Genomic DNA, 16711 nt, shown 5'->3' on the forward strand with positions numbered 1-16711 from the left:
TGTTGATGTGCTGAACCGCTGCCTGACCGCGATAATGGACTGGATGAGAGCTAATAAACTGAAACTCAATCCAGACAAGACTGAAACACTGTTGGTGAGCTCTTTACCTGCCCAGATGGTGGATGTTCATCCTGTTCTAGATGGGGTTACACTCCCCTTGAAGGAACAGGTTCGTAGCTTGGGGGTCCTTTTTGACCCTTCCTTGTCGCTTGAGGCTCAAGTGGCCTCGGTGGCACGGAATGCGTTTTACCATCTTCGCTTAGTAGCCCAACTACGTCCCTATCTGGACAGTGACGATCTCGCCTCAGTTGTTCACGCTCTGGTAACCTCTAGACTGGACTACTGTAATGCGCTCTACGTAGGGCTGCCCTTGAAGACCGTTCGGAAACTTCAGCTAGTGCAAAATGCGGCAGCCAGGTTGTTAACGAGGACCCGCTGGTCTGCGCATATAACACCTGTCCTGGCCCGCCTGCACTGGCTGCCTATTTGTTTCCAAGCCAGATTCAAGGTGCTGGTTTTGACCTATAAAGCCTTACACGGTGTGGGACCACAATACCTTGTGGAACGCCTCTCCCGCTATGAACCTACCCGTTCACTTCGTTCAATATCCAAGGCCCTCCTCCGGGTACCAACTCATCAGGATGCCCAGAGGATTGTTATTAGATCTAGGGCCTTTTCTGTGGTGGCCCCCGAACTATGGAACAGCCTACCTGAGGAGATACGCCTGGCGCCTTCGGTACTTTCTTTTAGGCGCCAGGTTAAGACCTGGCTATACTCCCAGGCATTTTAATGTTCAATGTGTTTCATTTAATTTTTTTTTCCGTTTAACTTGTTGCTGATTTTATTGTAATTTTATTGTAATATTGTATTTTAATCTTGTTTTGTTCACCGCCCAGAGAGCTATTCGCTATGGGCGGTTTAAAAATGAAATAAATAAATAAATAAAATAAATAAATTGTGCTGTAAATATGTTTTGAAATATTCTAATATAAGACCATCAATGTCTGGATTTTTTTAACAAAAATCAAACTACTGGAGTAACATTGCCAATAGCATCAATGTTGTCTTCATCTTCTTGTCATAAAGTAGACAGATGTAAAGACTGGGGGAGGAAGAGAATTTATTATTATTAGGATTTGATGATGCATGCAACTTCTTAAATTTTACAGATTCATTGATTATCATTAATCCTCCTTAGAGGGGTAATCCAAAGGTTTCTCCTGGGTCATTATCATGTTTTATTGCTATCTTCAAAATATTTTTGTAGCAAAGATTTTTCTAAGTACCTTGTAAGTAGCTCACATTTCTAATTTTTACTTAGCTACACAGTGGCGTAGAGAGGTAAGCGGTGGTAACGCAGCCGAAGCTCTGCTCACGGCCGGAGTTCGATTCCAACGGAAGGAGGAAGTCAAATCTCCGGTAAAAGGGGTCGAGGTCCACTCAGCCTTCCATCCATCCGTGGTCGGTAAAATGAGTACCCGGCATATGCTGGGGGGTAAAGAAAGGCCGGGGAAGGAACTGGCAACCCCACCCCATATATATGGTCTGCCTAGTAAACGTCGCAAGACATCACCCTAAAGTCGGAAACGACTCACACTATAAGTGCGGGGACACCTTTACCTTTCTACACAGTTAATTTTCTCAGGGCATATTGTGTCTTCCTTGTGCAAATTCTCTAATTTTGTAATTTCCCTCTCAGCCTGGCCTTTACTCTGCTGCTTATTGGGGGGGGGGGAAAGGATAGAAAGATTGATGAACAAGACTTTTGCATAAGCTTCACTGGTTTCCCAAAGGGTTACCATAGAGACTGGATTTCCATTTATTACTGTCAGATCCATCAATCTACTGTTTTGAGAGAAACTGTATGAGATGGCACAATACCATCTGTCCAACTTGAAAAAGGTGGTTGAGAGCAGGAATATCAAGGTTTGGTGTTAATATACTCTCTGTGCCCAGGTGAGCTAGTTTTATGGAAGTTGAGATCTAAATGTAGTATTTGTGATGTCATGTGGTATATAGACAAGATGCCCATGCAGATATGGATTTGATTAAAACTACTCATTTCTCCAGATGACATAATTTATTCTAAAAGGACTGCAACAGGTCCCAATATTTACAGGAATTTAAATTCTTCCCATTCAGGGAGGCTTTTACCAAACTTAGGTTTCAGTCAATATGCCCTCTGTATAACTGGATGGAAGATACTGTGCAATTTCTGTGGCCTTGGCCAAGCTGAAAATGAACCATTGGTTCTCACCTGAAAGGTGATTTTACTGGATGCCAGTCCATCACATGGGTTAACCTGCCATCTGGTGTCCAAGGACAGGAAATGCACTGTAGCTTTGAGGAAGTAGTTAGCCATTGCTGGCTTGTAGAGGCCAGTTCATTTTTTTACAAGTCCTCTGGGTGATATCGCCGGAGAAGCTACACACAGATATGCAAGAGAAAAGGAAGGCAAAAACAAAGAAAAAAATCAAGGACAAAAGCAGTAAGCAAGCGATGGCGTGCCTCTTGGCCACCTATGAAGATTACATCCTTATGTGGATGCTTGGTTAGCATAAGTGCCTGAAGCTCTTGGACAGAAGCAAGGATACATGACAGTGTGACACAGTCCTAGATTGCTCGAATTTTGTTTGTTTTAATTAAAGGAAAAAACACAATGTACCATAATGAGAAGCTATATGCAAACACCTGTAACTCTACAAAAAAGGGAAGACCGTACCTTAATAAGGGGAAGCTATATACAAACACATGCATTATATGAAGTTAGCAACTGTGTCCCAATGGAACCAGGAGGGCTGTTATGGACTGGCATCCAGTAAAATCACCTTTCGGGTGAGAACCAATGGTTCATTTTCCCTGGATGCCAGTCCGTCCCATGGGACACACCAAAGCCATCCCAGCTGGGTCGGTCAGGGCGAGCCAGCTAAATTAATGGTACTGCCTGCTACAGTATCCTCCTTCCAAAGGAGGTTTCTGCAAATGTGTGGTGGTCTATCTTGTAGTGTCTGATAAAAGCTGACGGAGAGGACCAGTTAGCTGTTCTGCAAGTATCTATCAAGAGTGCATTAGTTGTGAAGGTGGCCATGGTCAAGGCCAACCTTGCTGAGTGCGCCTTGACTCCTTCAGGTGGCAGGAGGGTAAGGGCATTGTATGCAACTGGAGGCATGTTCTTAGTTATCGGGTCAGAGTCACTGCTGGTGCCTTCTTGCCTAATGACCTGGTGTGGACTGAGATGAAAAAGGCTTCTGTGGTCCCTGAGGGACTTGGACCAGTTGATATAGGTCCTGAGGGCCTGTCTGACATCCAGGCAGTGCAGATCCTTCTCCAACGAATGTGCCAGGCAGGAGGGTGGTAAGAGTGGCTCCTGCTCCCTATGGAAGCTCATATTTACCTTGGGGACAAAGAGAGGGTCTGTTCTGAGGGCCATCCAGTACCTGTGGCAGACACAGGGGTGGGGAGCTGTGGAGAGGGGCCCCAGCTGTGAAATGTGCCTTGCCATGATGATGACAGTGGGGAAGGGGACCTTGTACACTAGGACCTGGAGAGATATGGTACCTAGAGGCTCAAATATGGGCCGCTCCCACAGAGCCGCCCCTAGGCACCAGGAAGCAGGGCAGTTGCCTCGGGCCCCGCACTTGGCGATCTGCTCACCAGCCGGCTCCTTCCTCCCTGCCTGCTTGCCTTCGCCACGCCAGGCAGGGCACAGCGCTCTCTCTCTCTTTCTCTCCGCTTGGGACAGGGGCTCACTCACCTGCCCACCCACCCGCCATGCCGAAGCCGCTGCCGCTGCCGCCGCCACCACTCCTGCTGCAGTCAGTGAGCGGTAGCCGCCCCGGGGACAGCGAGCTGGGCTGGCAGTTCCAGGACTGGTGCCTGCGCACCTATGGCAACTCGGCCAAGACCAAGACGGTGACCCGGAGCAAATGTGGGGGGCCCCCAACTATGCTTTTGCCCTGGCCCCCGCACATGCTAAGGGAGGGCCTGCGCTGCAATGTCTGCCAGACCTTCTGTAGATCCCCTAACAGGAGCAGTGGACAACTGGAGGATGCGAAGCAACCTCATCCTTTAAGGAAGTGATATATCAGCAGATGGGTGCTGACTGGGTGGTGTTGGACGTAGCAAGGACCGCCAAGATGGTCGATGTCTGTCTCCAGTGTACTGCTGGATGGTGGCCCTAGAGGAGCAGATGGCCTAGCATGACACCAACAGTCAAAGGTTTTCCATTTCGCCCAGTGAATCCTGGTTGTGGACGGTCTTCGAGATTTGAGGATGACGCTTATAACTGCCATGCCCAGCCAATAGGTCATACTATAAATGGTATCTGGTTGCATTTGATCCAGCAATATATTTGTTGATTCTTAGACATCCACAAGCCATTGAGGCCAAGCCTTTAAACACTGGTGTTTCAAGTGCTCCTTCATGCTTTGTGCTGGAAGAGGCAGCAAATACGCTCCTCCAAGGCTATTGAAATGTTTTTTAAATTGTTATTAGTGAGCATACTCGACTAATTAAAAAAGTGCCTTTGTTGGATTAACATCAATAAGGCAGTGTATACCTTTGGACTTTTATCAACTTATCTCTATACAGAGTACCACATTGCCACATTTTGGCTGAGATTGTGTGATGTCATTACCAATCCTCTGCCTGGCAATGAAAACTGAGTAGTTTTAGCTGCCACAAAGTCTCTTCCAGCTAGGGATTCCAACTATACCTGTGCCATATTACTTCTGGATAGCAGGGCTAGGACCATTTGAGCTATGGATGAACACTAAGAGCTCTAAGGTTGTGGTGAGTGCTAAAGTGTATGAACTGGTTATGAAGCGTCAAGTACGTGATGAATACACAACAGGTGCCCCTCCTCAGAGCTTTCATCTGACACATAGTTAATGGGAGGCAAGAGTAGTGTAACACAGCAGTGGGAAGGAGCACCCTCACCCCCTCACATGTTTTATCTGGATCTGGCAATTAAGAAAGCCATCTCCAAGGGTTCAGACAGGGATCTCTCCCAGCCTGCCTAGACATGATGAGGATTGAACCTGTGCCCTCTGCATCCATAGCAGTTGCTCTATCGCTGAGCAATGGTCCTTCCGCTGCTGATAAAGAGGAAGATTTAAAGTGGAAGGACTGTACCTCTATTATTTTAGTACCATATGCTGAAATCCCTCATACAATGAAGGCAATTTCACATAATAAATTTAGCCATTTCTGGGCTTAATCCTTAGGTAGGATCCTAACGGAACGGAACTGACTAAAGTATGGATTTAACCCTGTAGGATCCGTGAACAAAGAGTCTACTATTTTGATAGCCCTTGTATTTAATCCTCTGTACACCTTCTGTTGTTGCTGCTATCGTAACGCCTTGGGGGGAAGAAAGTGCTAGGCATTTGGCCTCTTCCATAAGAGCCAGGGCTCAGATAGTTTACCCAATGTTCTGAGAATTTGATGAATGACTTTCAGAACTATTGGTCCAGGATGTGCTACTGTGTATTAATATTACTTCCACTACTTTATTCCACCTGTCCTCCACAGTAGTGGACTCCTCCCCCGTTTTAGCCTGACCACAACCCCGTGAAGTGTTTGAGTCCAAAGGGTGGTGACTGGCTTGCTAGATCCAGAGCTTGGAAAAGTTACTTTTTTGAACTACAACTCCCATCAGCCCTAGGCAACATGGCCACTGGATTAGGCTGATGGGAGCTATAGTTCAAAAAAGTAACTTTTCCAAGCTCTGGCTAGATCTTAACGTTATGCTAATAAACTTCCATGAGCTTCCTGAGTGTGCATTTTAGGAGCACTTGATATCTACTTAAGTTCACACTAGCTAGAGAGCACCACTATAAACCATCTCAGCTGGTTTGTAAGGTTGAGAATTGTGTACCACTTTGTCCAATGACAATGTAAATAAATCATTATTAATTATTATTTATTACTACTATAGGAGCTTAATTCAAATGCTAAGATGGCATTTTGAAATTGGCTTCAAAATGACAGAATGACCCATATTGTGGAAAAATCATTTTGAAACTAGTTTTCAATGAAATGTTGACAACTGAAGAGAGCCTTTTCCCCATAAAGGTGTATGAGATGAAGGCAGTTTGGATGTTTGTGGTTGCTGAACAGGGCCTCCTTGATTGAACTAATATGTCAGCAGATTGCTGGAAAGACCACTCTTGGCTTGACTGAGGCAGGCTGGGTACCTGGGTAATTGGATTGCCTGATCAGACAAAGTGTTCAATTCCCAGTTGGGCCCATTAGTGAAAGACAAAAATAGGTCAGCCACTCTGGCACCCCTTAATTGTCTTCTGTTGTTTGACTCTCTGTGGTTCACTGCACAGCTACCTCACAAGAAACTGTAGCTTGTGCCGCCTGTGGGTCTCTTCCTCCTTGCCCATATACCTCACCCTGCTGGAGCCTTTTCCACAGAGGCTTTGGTGGTCACCTGACTCTTAAGGATGCTCCTGTTTAGCAGTCCTCCATTCTGTGCCACTGTATTATGGAAGGGTTGCCCTACCGACAAGCAGGGCTGGTCAGGGGCATCCTTCATGGGAGATTCCATGACTGCCATCCGAGGGCTTGAAGAGATCATATCTGCCTGCTCCACAAGCAGCCCTTCTTGCACAGTGGGAAGGGCGATGGCCGTAGCCACTAGTATGGGCTGGTGACTAAGGTCACCAGCTGGAAGAACATTCACAGATAAAGTTGAAACTAGGAATTTGAAGAAGAAGAATGAGGAGGAAGAGGCTACCCCCACGTGTAGCGGTAAGAAGCAGGGAGTCAAAAACAGCACTGCCTGTTGAGTCCGATGGCCAAATTGTGCTCATTGGACTTGTGGAGGCTTGCCCCTCTTATCCCTGGCTCCAACCTAGGTTGGGGGTAAAATTCAAGGGAGGTTTAGAACCGCTGCAGAACTCAACCAAAAAAGGAAGGAAAGGTGCAGGAAAGTTTTTGGTTGCCATGGTGAATGCAACTCTGGAGACCCAGAAGAAGCACTTACTCCGCTTTAGATAGCCGTTTATGGCAGCAAGCTGCTTTCCCGGCTAGCAGAAATGGGGAGCGGCTGCCCAGGCGCAGCCCAGACAAGCAGAGAAGCAAAGGAACCACTGCAAGGTCGGTCAGGAGAAAGGGAGACAAACCTTTTGTCTTGTTGTGTCAGGGCCCCTCAGATGTTTGCTCCCCAGGCAAGTTGAGCCCTTGCATCAGCTCCTCTTGTCCCATGTTGTTCGTCATGCATGCAGCCTGGTTGTTTGAGCTGTTGTCCTGAGACTTCTGGGCCTTTTTGGCCTTAGAGGATTCTGCATGCACTCGAGGCAGATTTAGGGATGCTATGCTTGCTGGTGGATGTGCCTTGTCCCCAGTAATATTTGCAGCTTGCCCAACTGACAAGTTGTGTCCTGCATCAGCAGTGTCCTGCGTTGCTGCCATATTCCCTTGTTGTGGCAGCCTGTTCGCCTGCTGCTGGTGGCGAGAGGGAAAGGATGGTTGCTGTTTTTCCAAAGGAAGGTTGCAGCATATGCCCTTCTGGATTGTTGCTGGAGGAAGTGCCCACTATGGGGCTCTGCACTCTCTTAGCCCTTGTCCAAGGCAAGGGGAAGAAGAGGAGGAAGGGAGGGAGACCAAGGATATATAGAGCATCCCCTGTAGTAGGGGTAATCAGCTTTGAACTGCTTGGTTGGAAAATGGAAATGGACTGCCTTCAAGTCGATTCCGACTTATGGCGAGCCTATGAAGAGGGTTTTCATGGTAGACGGTATTCAGAGATGGTTTTACCATTGCGTTCCTCTGAGGCTGAGAGGCAGTGACCGGCCCAAGGTCACCCAGTGAGCTTCATGGCTGTGTGGGGATTCGAACTGTGGTCTCCCAGGTCGTAGTCCAGCACTCTAACCACTACACTACACTTAGTAAATAATAACAGTAGTATTAGTAATAATAATAATGACCAAAATGGTTCACCAGTAGGGGGCACCACAGCCCCAGGCCTCTTGTGGTAATGGAATGGGCCCATGTGGCCTGAGCCTCCCTGTTGGGGGGGAGAGCCCACAAGAGAATGGGGCAGAGGGCCTGACTTCCCAGCAGAGACCGAATTCCTGTGGGGTGAGGCAGTGAAAAGCGGGCTGCAGGTGTTCCTGAAGAGGCTTGCAGCATATGCGCTTCTGGGTCCTTGATGAATGGCTGCACTCTATGGGGACTCTGTGCTCTCTAGCCTGTCTGAGGCAATGAGGAGAATAATAAAAGGAGAAGAAAGATGGAGGTGATAGAGAGCCCCCCAATAATGATAATGATGATGAACAATATGTACGTAAAAGGTTCACCAACAGGGAATGCTGCAGCCCTGGGCCTTCAGTTGTAATGAATCGCCCAGGCACAATTCCAGAGGAAAGGGAAAAAACCAGGGAGAAGCCAAATAATTCAAATTGTTATTTCCTTGCCTCTTGAGGATAGGCAGCTGGTGAGGACAAACACGGTAGAAGAAACTTCTGAAATGCAAAGAAAAGAAGTTGTGCTTCCTGTGGCATTGCTGGGTCTAGCTGCTGGAAGAAAAAGGCCCAGAAAGCATGTCTGTGGCTGGGCGGGCAGGGTGGGAGCGCGGGAAGGGAAAAAAACTTTTAAACAGTTACTTGTTGGCTGCTGGTGCTGTTGCCCTTTCCGAGCAAGCAGGGAGGGCTGGAAGAGGCAGCCACATGGAGAGAATGGGCCTGACAAGTAGGAGCTGAATAGATCCTGGCTGCCAGCCTCAGGCAGTCTTGCTGTGCAGGTCCCTGAGAAGAAAGGGACTGGGGGCTGACAAGCAAAAGTCATCTCTGGGGATTAAAAGGGACAAAATTGTTCAAGCTCACCCCCAGGGCTTTTTTTCCCTTGGTGGAGGCAAGGAAGAAAACCACCAACCCCAGGAGAAGATACCCCTACAAAGTGGGTAGAAAAAGGGGGGATCCTTATTTATGTATTGATCCTTATTTATTAAATACTAAGTCTAATTCACATTATACATTATTCCACTATTATTCCACTTTAAACAGCCGTGTCTTCCCCTAAAGAATCCTAGGAACTGTGGTTTGTATAGGAGCTGAGATTTGTTAAGAGACCTCCATTCCCCTCACAGAGCTACAATTCTGAGTGGTTTAACAATCAATCCCTCTTCCCCAGGAAGTCTGGGAATTGCAGCTCTATGAGGGTATAAAGGTCTCCTAACACGTAGTGGTTAGAGCATTGGACTAGGACCTGGGAGACCAGGGTTCAAATGCCCACACAGCCATGAATGGTGACCACTGGGTGACCATGGGCCAGTCACTGCCTCTCAGCCTCAGAGGAAGGCAACGGTAAACCCACTCTGAATAGCGCTTACCATGAAAATCCTATTCATAGGGTCGCCCATAAGTTGAGAATCGGGGTCGACTTGAAGGCAGTCCATTTCCATTTCAACAACTCTCAGCACCCTTCACAAACTACACTTCTCAGAATTCTTTGGGGGAAGCCATGACTGTTTAAAGTGGAATAATAGTGGAATAAATGTGTGATGTGAATGTGGCCTAGAACTCACACAGTAGAAGATGTGGGAGCCACCTTGAACCAGGACATGAAATGAACTGGCCTCTACAAGCCAGCGATGGTGAACTACTTCCTCAAAGCTACAATGCATTTCCTGTCCTTGGACACCAGATGGCAGGTCAACCCATGTGATGGACTGGCATCCAGAGAAAATGCTGCACATTATGTGCTGCAGTGTCCACTATAGGATGGGGTGAGAGGGAAAATTTAGTTACATACTTTGTCATTGCATATAGGCTGCAACAGAGACTCAGGAGACTATTTGCAGCTTGTTTGTCATATGGATATTTATATACCATGCACATGGTGTCTGTTTTTGCACTGGCAGCAAAAAAAAACTTAGGTAAAAGTTTTAATTGAGGTGACCCTCAGGTTCAGGTAATTCCTTGGTTTAATGTTTGCCTGTGTACTGTATTCAGTGCTCTTCATTGACTTTATTAGGTGAGGTCAGTGTTTTGTTATAATGGCCTATGGCTAAACACAACCAAAGTGACTTGTCTCAGTCATCTCTATTAGAGGTTTGCTTTACTCACTGCCCTTTTGTCTCTAAGGCTTCAAGTATATGGATTTAATCCAGTCCCATTTGGATTCACTAAAGCAGATCAGCTGTAAATCAACATTAATTTATGGGTCTGGACTAGATTTTGTAGTAGGATGATATTACAAATAAAATAGGGTAGCTTAATAAAGTAACTTAAAGCCCATGAAGATAAACTGGCATATTCCTAACAACTTTAAATCACTATTATGAGTGGACTCCTCAGAACAGTACATGATAGAAATCTGCTAATGCCCTGGAAAAGGGATGCCTTATTGCTCCTAGGTTTTGCGTCCATGTAGTGGTCTGTAACCATTGGTTATGGCTGGGAAAATGTGGATTATTTTGGTGGAGTTGTTGTGCCAGGCCAGTTATCTAAACAGCATTTGTTTGAAAAATAGAAGTTGCAACCTCTCTCTCACACACACACGTGTTAAGAACTGTTTTGAAGTGCCCACCACAAAAATGACTCTGGAAAAATTATATCACAATTGTACATTAAAACAGCCAGTTAAAACCAAGGAAGTAAAATGTTAAGTTTATACTAGTTGGAAATTGATACCAGGTCATCATGTGATACCATTCAGCTGACAGGCTGGATCATACCTACCAATTAATGGGCAAGTTAAAATGGCAAATAAAACATGATACTGAAAGTAGCAGCAAATGATGCATTGGATTTTTCTGATGTCCACGAACAGCAGGTGGCAAAGGAGACCTCACTGTTATAGGTGGCACAGAAGGGGCCAGATAAAAGGCAAGGGAGTACAGTGCCTGAAGAAGAGGGCAAGCAAAAAGCCCACTATGTGCATCAGGATCCTGGGCTGAGGGCAAATTGAGAGACATCAAAGGAAGAGATTGTGTTGGGGATGGGAGGGTTGTGAAGTTATATGAATGAATTTGTGGGCATGTGAGGAAAGCCTTGTCAGAGACCAGCAGTACCAAGCAGGATGGGCAAAGAGGAGCTCTGTGAAAGAACTTGGAATTAAAGCATTTGGAAAAGAGTATAAGGATACATTATTTAAATCTTTTGCCTAGGGCATCAGTATAGATTGTTGTAATATCCCACTATCATAATGTCCTAAGATCTACCAGTAGTATATACACCTATGCCTACAGTGCCCTGTCAAGCTACAGAGTGGCATTGTCCCTTACTTGGAATGAGAAATGAACACAAGTAACTGGTTTGATAGCAGGAATTTGGACACAGCTTCCCCTAGTCTTTAGCTATCATCTGAAGAAAGGACGTTACAAAAGAGCCACCACTCAAAGCTCATTTGTGAGAAAGGCAGCTGGATCCCCCGAGCAAATAGTTCACAAACCATCCTTGGTGGACAGCTCAGTAAAAGAAAGCAGAACGAAAGAAGTCACAACAAGGAACTCTACCATTTCCATGAACTTCAGAAGAGCTTCTTTGTTTTGCTGCCAGAGTGAATACAATTCATCCTCCAGGGGAAACTTCTCACAACCAAGCTCCAAAGTAATTTCAAAACAGTTTGTATGAAGGTAGTTAAAATCTGTCATTCCTGGAAAAGAGGAATAGTGGAAGGTTCATTAGAAATCTCATAGAAGTATCAGTATTGCTAAAGTAATGGTATTGCTGGGGGGCTTTTTGACACTGAAACACCTTTGAGTCTCCCACGGTTTAGTTCTATGCATGTGTGAATGGGGAACAGAAAGCAGAAGATGAATTTTTGACATTGGAGGCATTCAAGAGGCAGCTGGACAGCCATCTGTTGGGAATGCTTTGATTTGGATTCCTGCATTGCGCAGGGGGTGGACTTGATGGCCTTATAGGACCCTTCCAAATCTACTATTCTATGATTCTATGAATAGAATGGCATTCTAATCAATGTAGATTTACATACAGTGATGTGAAACTGTGACTTTAGTAGGGATCTATGGAACCTTTAATTTCCACTCTAAAAAGTTTTGGTGGAATGAATTTATTCTGCTCTGTCAAAATTGTGGAGTGGATTGCAGCATCAAGCGTCAAGGCGAGTTAAGCAGCAGAGCGAAAAGAGGGTAAGTAGCTCCCATTTATTCCATTATTTAATTGAAGGAAAACAGCTCAGAGCAATAAGTAATAAGGGCAGCCCAAGGTCACCCTGAGCTAGGAGCCAAATCCTGAAAGAACCTATATCTTAGGAGACAGATCCTAGGAGAAGGAAGCCTATAGAAAGCTAGTTTTTAACACCACCCTAGCAGGAAAGCTTCAGGGGACACTGTAAATAAGGCTAAATTCCAGTCGGAGAGAAGGGGGAAAAGTAAACTCCACCAACACATACAGGGAGAGAGTCAGCTCAGTCCTTGCTAAAAAGGGCAGCTTCAGCCTTCCTGAAACACAACCACAAGCTCTGTTTCCCTAGGTTAAAGAAAGGTCAGGCTGTTCTAGGTGGGAAAACAACAAACAAAAAAGACTTGCCTGGAAGGCGCAGCCCCTTGCTTAGATTAAAAGCAGCCAAAAGCTTAAACAGCCCCGCCCCTCGCTCAGGAAGGAAGGAAGGAAGCCTGCCTTCCTGCCTTCAAAGGAAGGAAGCCTGAGAGAATACTAAAGAGTTAAGCCCCAGCTGATAGCCATCAGCCTCAAGTAACACATCATTGGCTGGCAGCAGTAGCTGGGAGGAACCAGCCACACATATAAAGTCAGAGCACCCTGGAAGCGTCAAGGCCCCAGCTGACGAAGCGTCAAGGCCCCAGCTGACGAAGCGTCAAGGCCCCAGCTGACGAAGCGTCAAGGCCCCAGCTGACGAAGCGTCAAGGCCCCAGCTGACGAAGCGTCAAGGCCCCAGCTGACGAAGCGTCAAGGCCCCAGCTGACGAAGCGTCAAGGCCCCAGCTGACGAAGCGTCAAGGCCCCAGCTGACGAAGCGTCAAGGCCCCAGCTGACAAGGCAGCAGGGCGAGTTAGGCAGCAGGGCGAGTTAGGCAGCAGGGCGAGTTAGGCAGCAGGGCGAGTTAGGCAGCAGGGCGAGGAGGCCAGGGCACCCCACTCTGCCCGTCTGTTCCCTGACCTCAACTAAACCGCAGTCTCCAACCCATTGACGTAATAAACCTTAAACAAAACTATGCAGGTAAGAAGCCAGTAGGGGTGTGGGGGCTTTCCAGTGTTTTGCACCGCCTGCAGCATGTACGACTATCTGCCTGTTGGACAGAAGTCGTGGGTGTGCTCTCGGTGCAATGAGCTCCTGGCTCTCCGGGAACGACTTCATTTCCTTGAGGCCAAGGTGGCGGACCTGGAAAAGCTGAGAGAGGCAGAGAGGTGTGTGGAGGAGGCCTTCAGGGACGTTATAGCTGTGTCCCACTCCAACGATGATAGCTCTCCTGCTATCATGGAGAACGATGGTCTCGGGGAAGGAGAGCATCCAGCTGAGGAAGAGGGAAACGATCCCTTAGAAGGGACCCATTCCTTGGGGGATGAGCAGCTATCCTCTCGTGCCGAGGATATATCTCCAGGGGGTGGAGGGATCCTTGTAGTGGGTGATTCGATCATTAGGAACATAGACAGTGGGGTGTGTGATGGGCGTGTAGACCGCAAGGTGTTTTGCCTGCCTGGTGCGAAGGTTGCGGATATTGCCCGTCATTTAGATAGTTTGGTAGACAGTGCTGGGAAGGAGTCAGTGGTCGTGGTGCACGTTGGCACCAACGACATGGGGAAATGCAGCCGTGAGGTCCTGGAAGCAAAATTTAGGTTGCTAGGTAGGATGCTGAAAGCCAGGACCTCCAAGGTGGCTTTCTCTGAAATGCTACCGGTTCCACGCGCAGGACCAGCCAGACAGGCCCAGCTTCGCAGTCTCAATGCGTGGATGAGATGATGGTGTCGGGTGGAAGGGTTCGGATTTGTTAGGCACTGGGGAACATTTTGGGACAAGCCGGGCCCGTACAAAAGGGATGGGCTCCACTTGAACCAGAATGGAACCAGACTGCTGGCACTTAAAATTAAAAAGGTAGCAGAGCAGCTTTTAAACTGACTGAGGGGGGAAACCCGACAGGAGCTGAGAAAGGTCCGGTTCGGAATAAACCTCCCCCCTGGGATAAAAACCAAAGAAATGATGAAATTTTAAAAGGGGTAGGCCTAGAAGTAGGCATTGTGAGAGCAGGGGCACAGGATATAAATTCAGAAGAGCAAAATTACCACAGGCCTAACCACAAGTGCCAAAGACACTTGAAGAGAGACACTGCTTACAAGTGCCTGTACACTAATGCTAGGAGCCTGCGAACCAAGATGGGAGAACTGGAGTGCTTGGTCTTAGAGGAGAGCATTGATATAGTGAGCATAACGGAGACCTGGTGGAATGGAGAAAACCAGTGGGATACGGTTATCCCTGGATATAAATTATATCGGAAGGACAGGGAAGGACGTATTGGTGGCGGAGTCGCTCTATACGTAAAAGAAGGCATTGAATCCAGCAAGCTCGGAACCCCAAAAGAGGCAGACTCCTCCACAGAATTGTTGTGGGTGGTGATACCGTGCCCCAGGAGGGACTTAATACTGGGAACGATCTATCGTCCCCCTGATCAAAATGCTCAGGGAGATCTTGAGATGAGATATGAAATTGAGGAAGCATCCAAACTAGGAAAGGTGGTAGTAATGGGTGACTTCAACTACCCGGACATAGATTGGCTGCATATGTGTTCCAGTCATGACAAAGAAGCAAAGTTTCTAGATATTCTAAATGACTATTCCCTAGATCAGTTGGTCATGGAACCGACCAGACGGACGGCAACCCTGGACTTAATCCTCAGTGGGGACTGGGACCTGGTGCGAGATGTAAGTGTTGTTGAACCGATTGGGAGCAGTGACCACAGTGCTATTAAATTAAACATACATGTAACTGGCCAATTGCCAAGAAAATCCAACATGATCACATTTGACTTCAAAAGAGGAAACTTCACAAAAATGAGGGGATTGGTAAAAAGAAAGCTGAAAAACAAAGTCCAGAGGGTCACATCACTCGAAAATGCTTGGAAGTTGTTTAAAAACACTATATTAGAAGCTCAACTGGAGTGCATACCGCAGATCAGAAAAGGTACCGCCAGGGCCAAGAAGATGCCAGCATGGTTAACGAGCAAAGTCAAGGAAGCTCTTAGAGGCAAAAAGTCTTCCTTCAGAAAATGGAAGTCTTGTCCGAATGAAGAAAATAAAAAAGAACACAAACTCTGGCAAAAGAAATGCAAGAAGACAATAAGGGATGCTAAAAAAGAATTTGAAGAGCACATTGCTAAGAACATAAAAACCAACAACAAAAAATTCTATAAATACATTCAAAGCAGGAGACCATCTAGGGAGACGATTGGACCCTTGGATGATAAGGGAGTCAAAGGTGTACTAAAGAATGATAAGGAGATTGCAGAGAAGCTAAATGAATTCTTTGCATCTGTCTTCACAGTGGAAGATATAGGGCAGATCCCTGAACCTGAACTAACATTTGCAGGAAGGGATTCTGAGGAACTGAGACAAATAGTGGTAACGAGAGAGGAAGTTCTAGGCTTAATGGACAATATAAAAACTGACAAATCACAGGGCCCGGATGGCATCCACCCGACAGTTCTCTAAGAACTCAAAGGTGAAATTGCTGATCTGCTAACTAAAATATGTAACTTGTCCCTTGGGTCCTCCTCCGTGCCTGAGGACTGGAAAGTGGCAAATGTAACGCCAATCTTCAAAAAGGGATCCAGAGGGGATCCTGGAAATTACAGGCCAGTTAGCTTAACTTCTGTCCCTGGAAAACTGGTAGAAAGTATTATTAAAGCTAGATTAACTAAGCACATAGAAGAACAAGCCTTGCTGAAGCAGAGCCAGCATGGCTTCTGCAAGGGAAAGTCCTGTCTCAGTAACCTATTAGAATTCTTTGAGAGTGTCAACAAGCATATAGATAGAGGTGATCCAGTGGACATAGTGTACTTAGACTTTCAAAAAGCGTTTGACAAGGTACCTCACCAAAGGCTTCTGAGGAAGCTTAGCAGTCATGGAATAAGAGAAGAGGTCCTCTTGTGGATAAGGAATTGGTTAAGAAGCAGAAAGCAGAGAGTAGGAATAAACGGACAGTTCTCCCAATGGAGGGCTGTAGAAAGTGGAATCCCTCAAGGATCGGTATTGGGACCTGTACTTTTCAACTTGTTCATTAATGACCTAGAATTAGGAGTGAGCAGTGAAGTGGCCAAGTTTGCTGATGACACTAAATTGTTCAGGGTTGTTAAAACAAAAAGGGATTGCAAAGAGCTCCAAAAAGACCTCTCCAAACTGAGTGGATGGGCGGAAAAATGGCAAATGCAATTCAATATAAACAAGTGTAAAATTATGCATATTGGAGCAAAAAATCTGAATTTCACATATACGCTCATGGGGTCTGAACTGGCGGTGACCGACCAGGAGAGAGACCTCGGGGTTGTAGTGGACAGCACAATGAAAATGTCGACCCAGTGTGCGGCAGCTGTGAAAAAGGCAAATTCCATGCTAGCGATAATTAGGAAAGGTATTGAAAATAAAACAGCCAATATCATAATGCCGTTGTATAAATCTATGGTGCGGCCGCATTTGGAATACTGTGTACAGTTCTGGTCGCCTCATCTCAAAAAGGATATTCTAGAGTTGGAAAAGGTTCAGAAGAGGGCAACCAGAATGATCAAGG

At 46.4% G+C, this 16711-nt stretch overlaps 1 protein-coding gene across 1 annotated transcript in view; it reads right to left on the reverse strand.

The window, feature by feature from the left end:
* The window catches only part of CPZ (carboxypeptidase Z), a 68410-nt gene that overhangs the window by 4556 nt on the left and 47143 nt on the right, over positions 1 to 16711 (reverse strand). Inside the window, exon 10 of the mRNA XM_061584607.1 lies at positions 11468 to 11607. Coding sequence (XP_061440591.1) covers positions 11468 to 11607 — 140 coding nt within the window. The remainder of the gene's footprint in view (positions 1 to 11467; positions 11608 to 16711) is intronic.

Source organism: Rhineura floridana, chromosome 9 (genome assembly GCF_030035675.1).
Source record: "Rhineura floridana isolate rRhiFlo1 chromosome 9, rRhiFlo1.hap2, whole genome shotgun sequence".
In the NCBI taxonomy this organism is placed as follows: domain Eukaryota; kingdom Metazoa; phylum Chordata; class Lepidosauria; order Squamata; family Rhineuridae; genus Rhineura; species Rhineura floridana.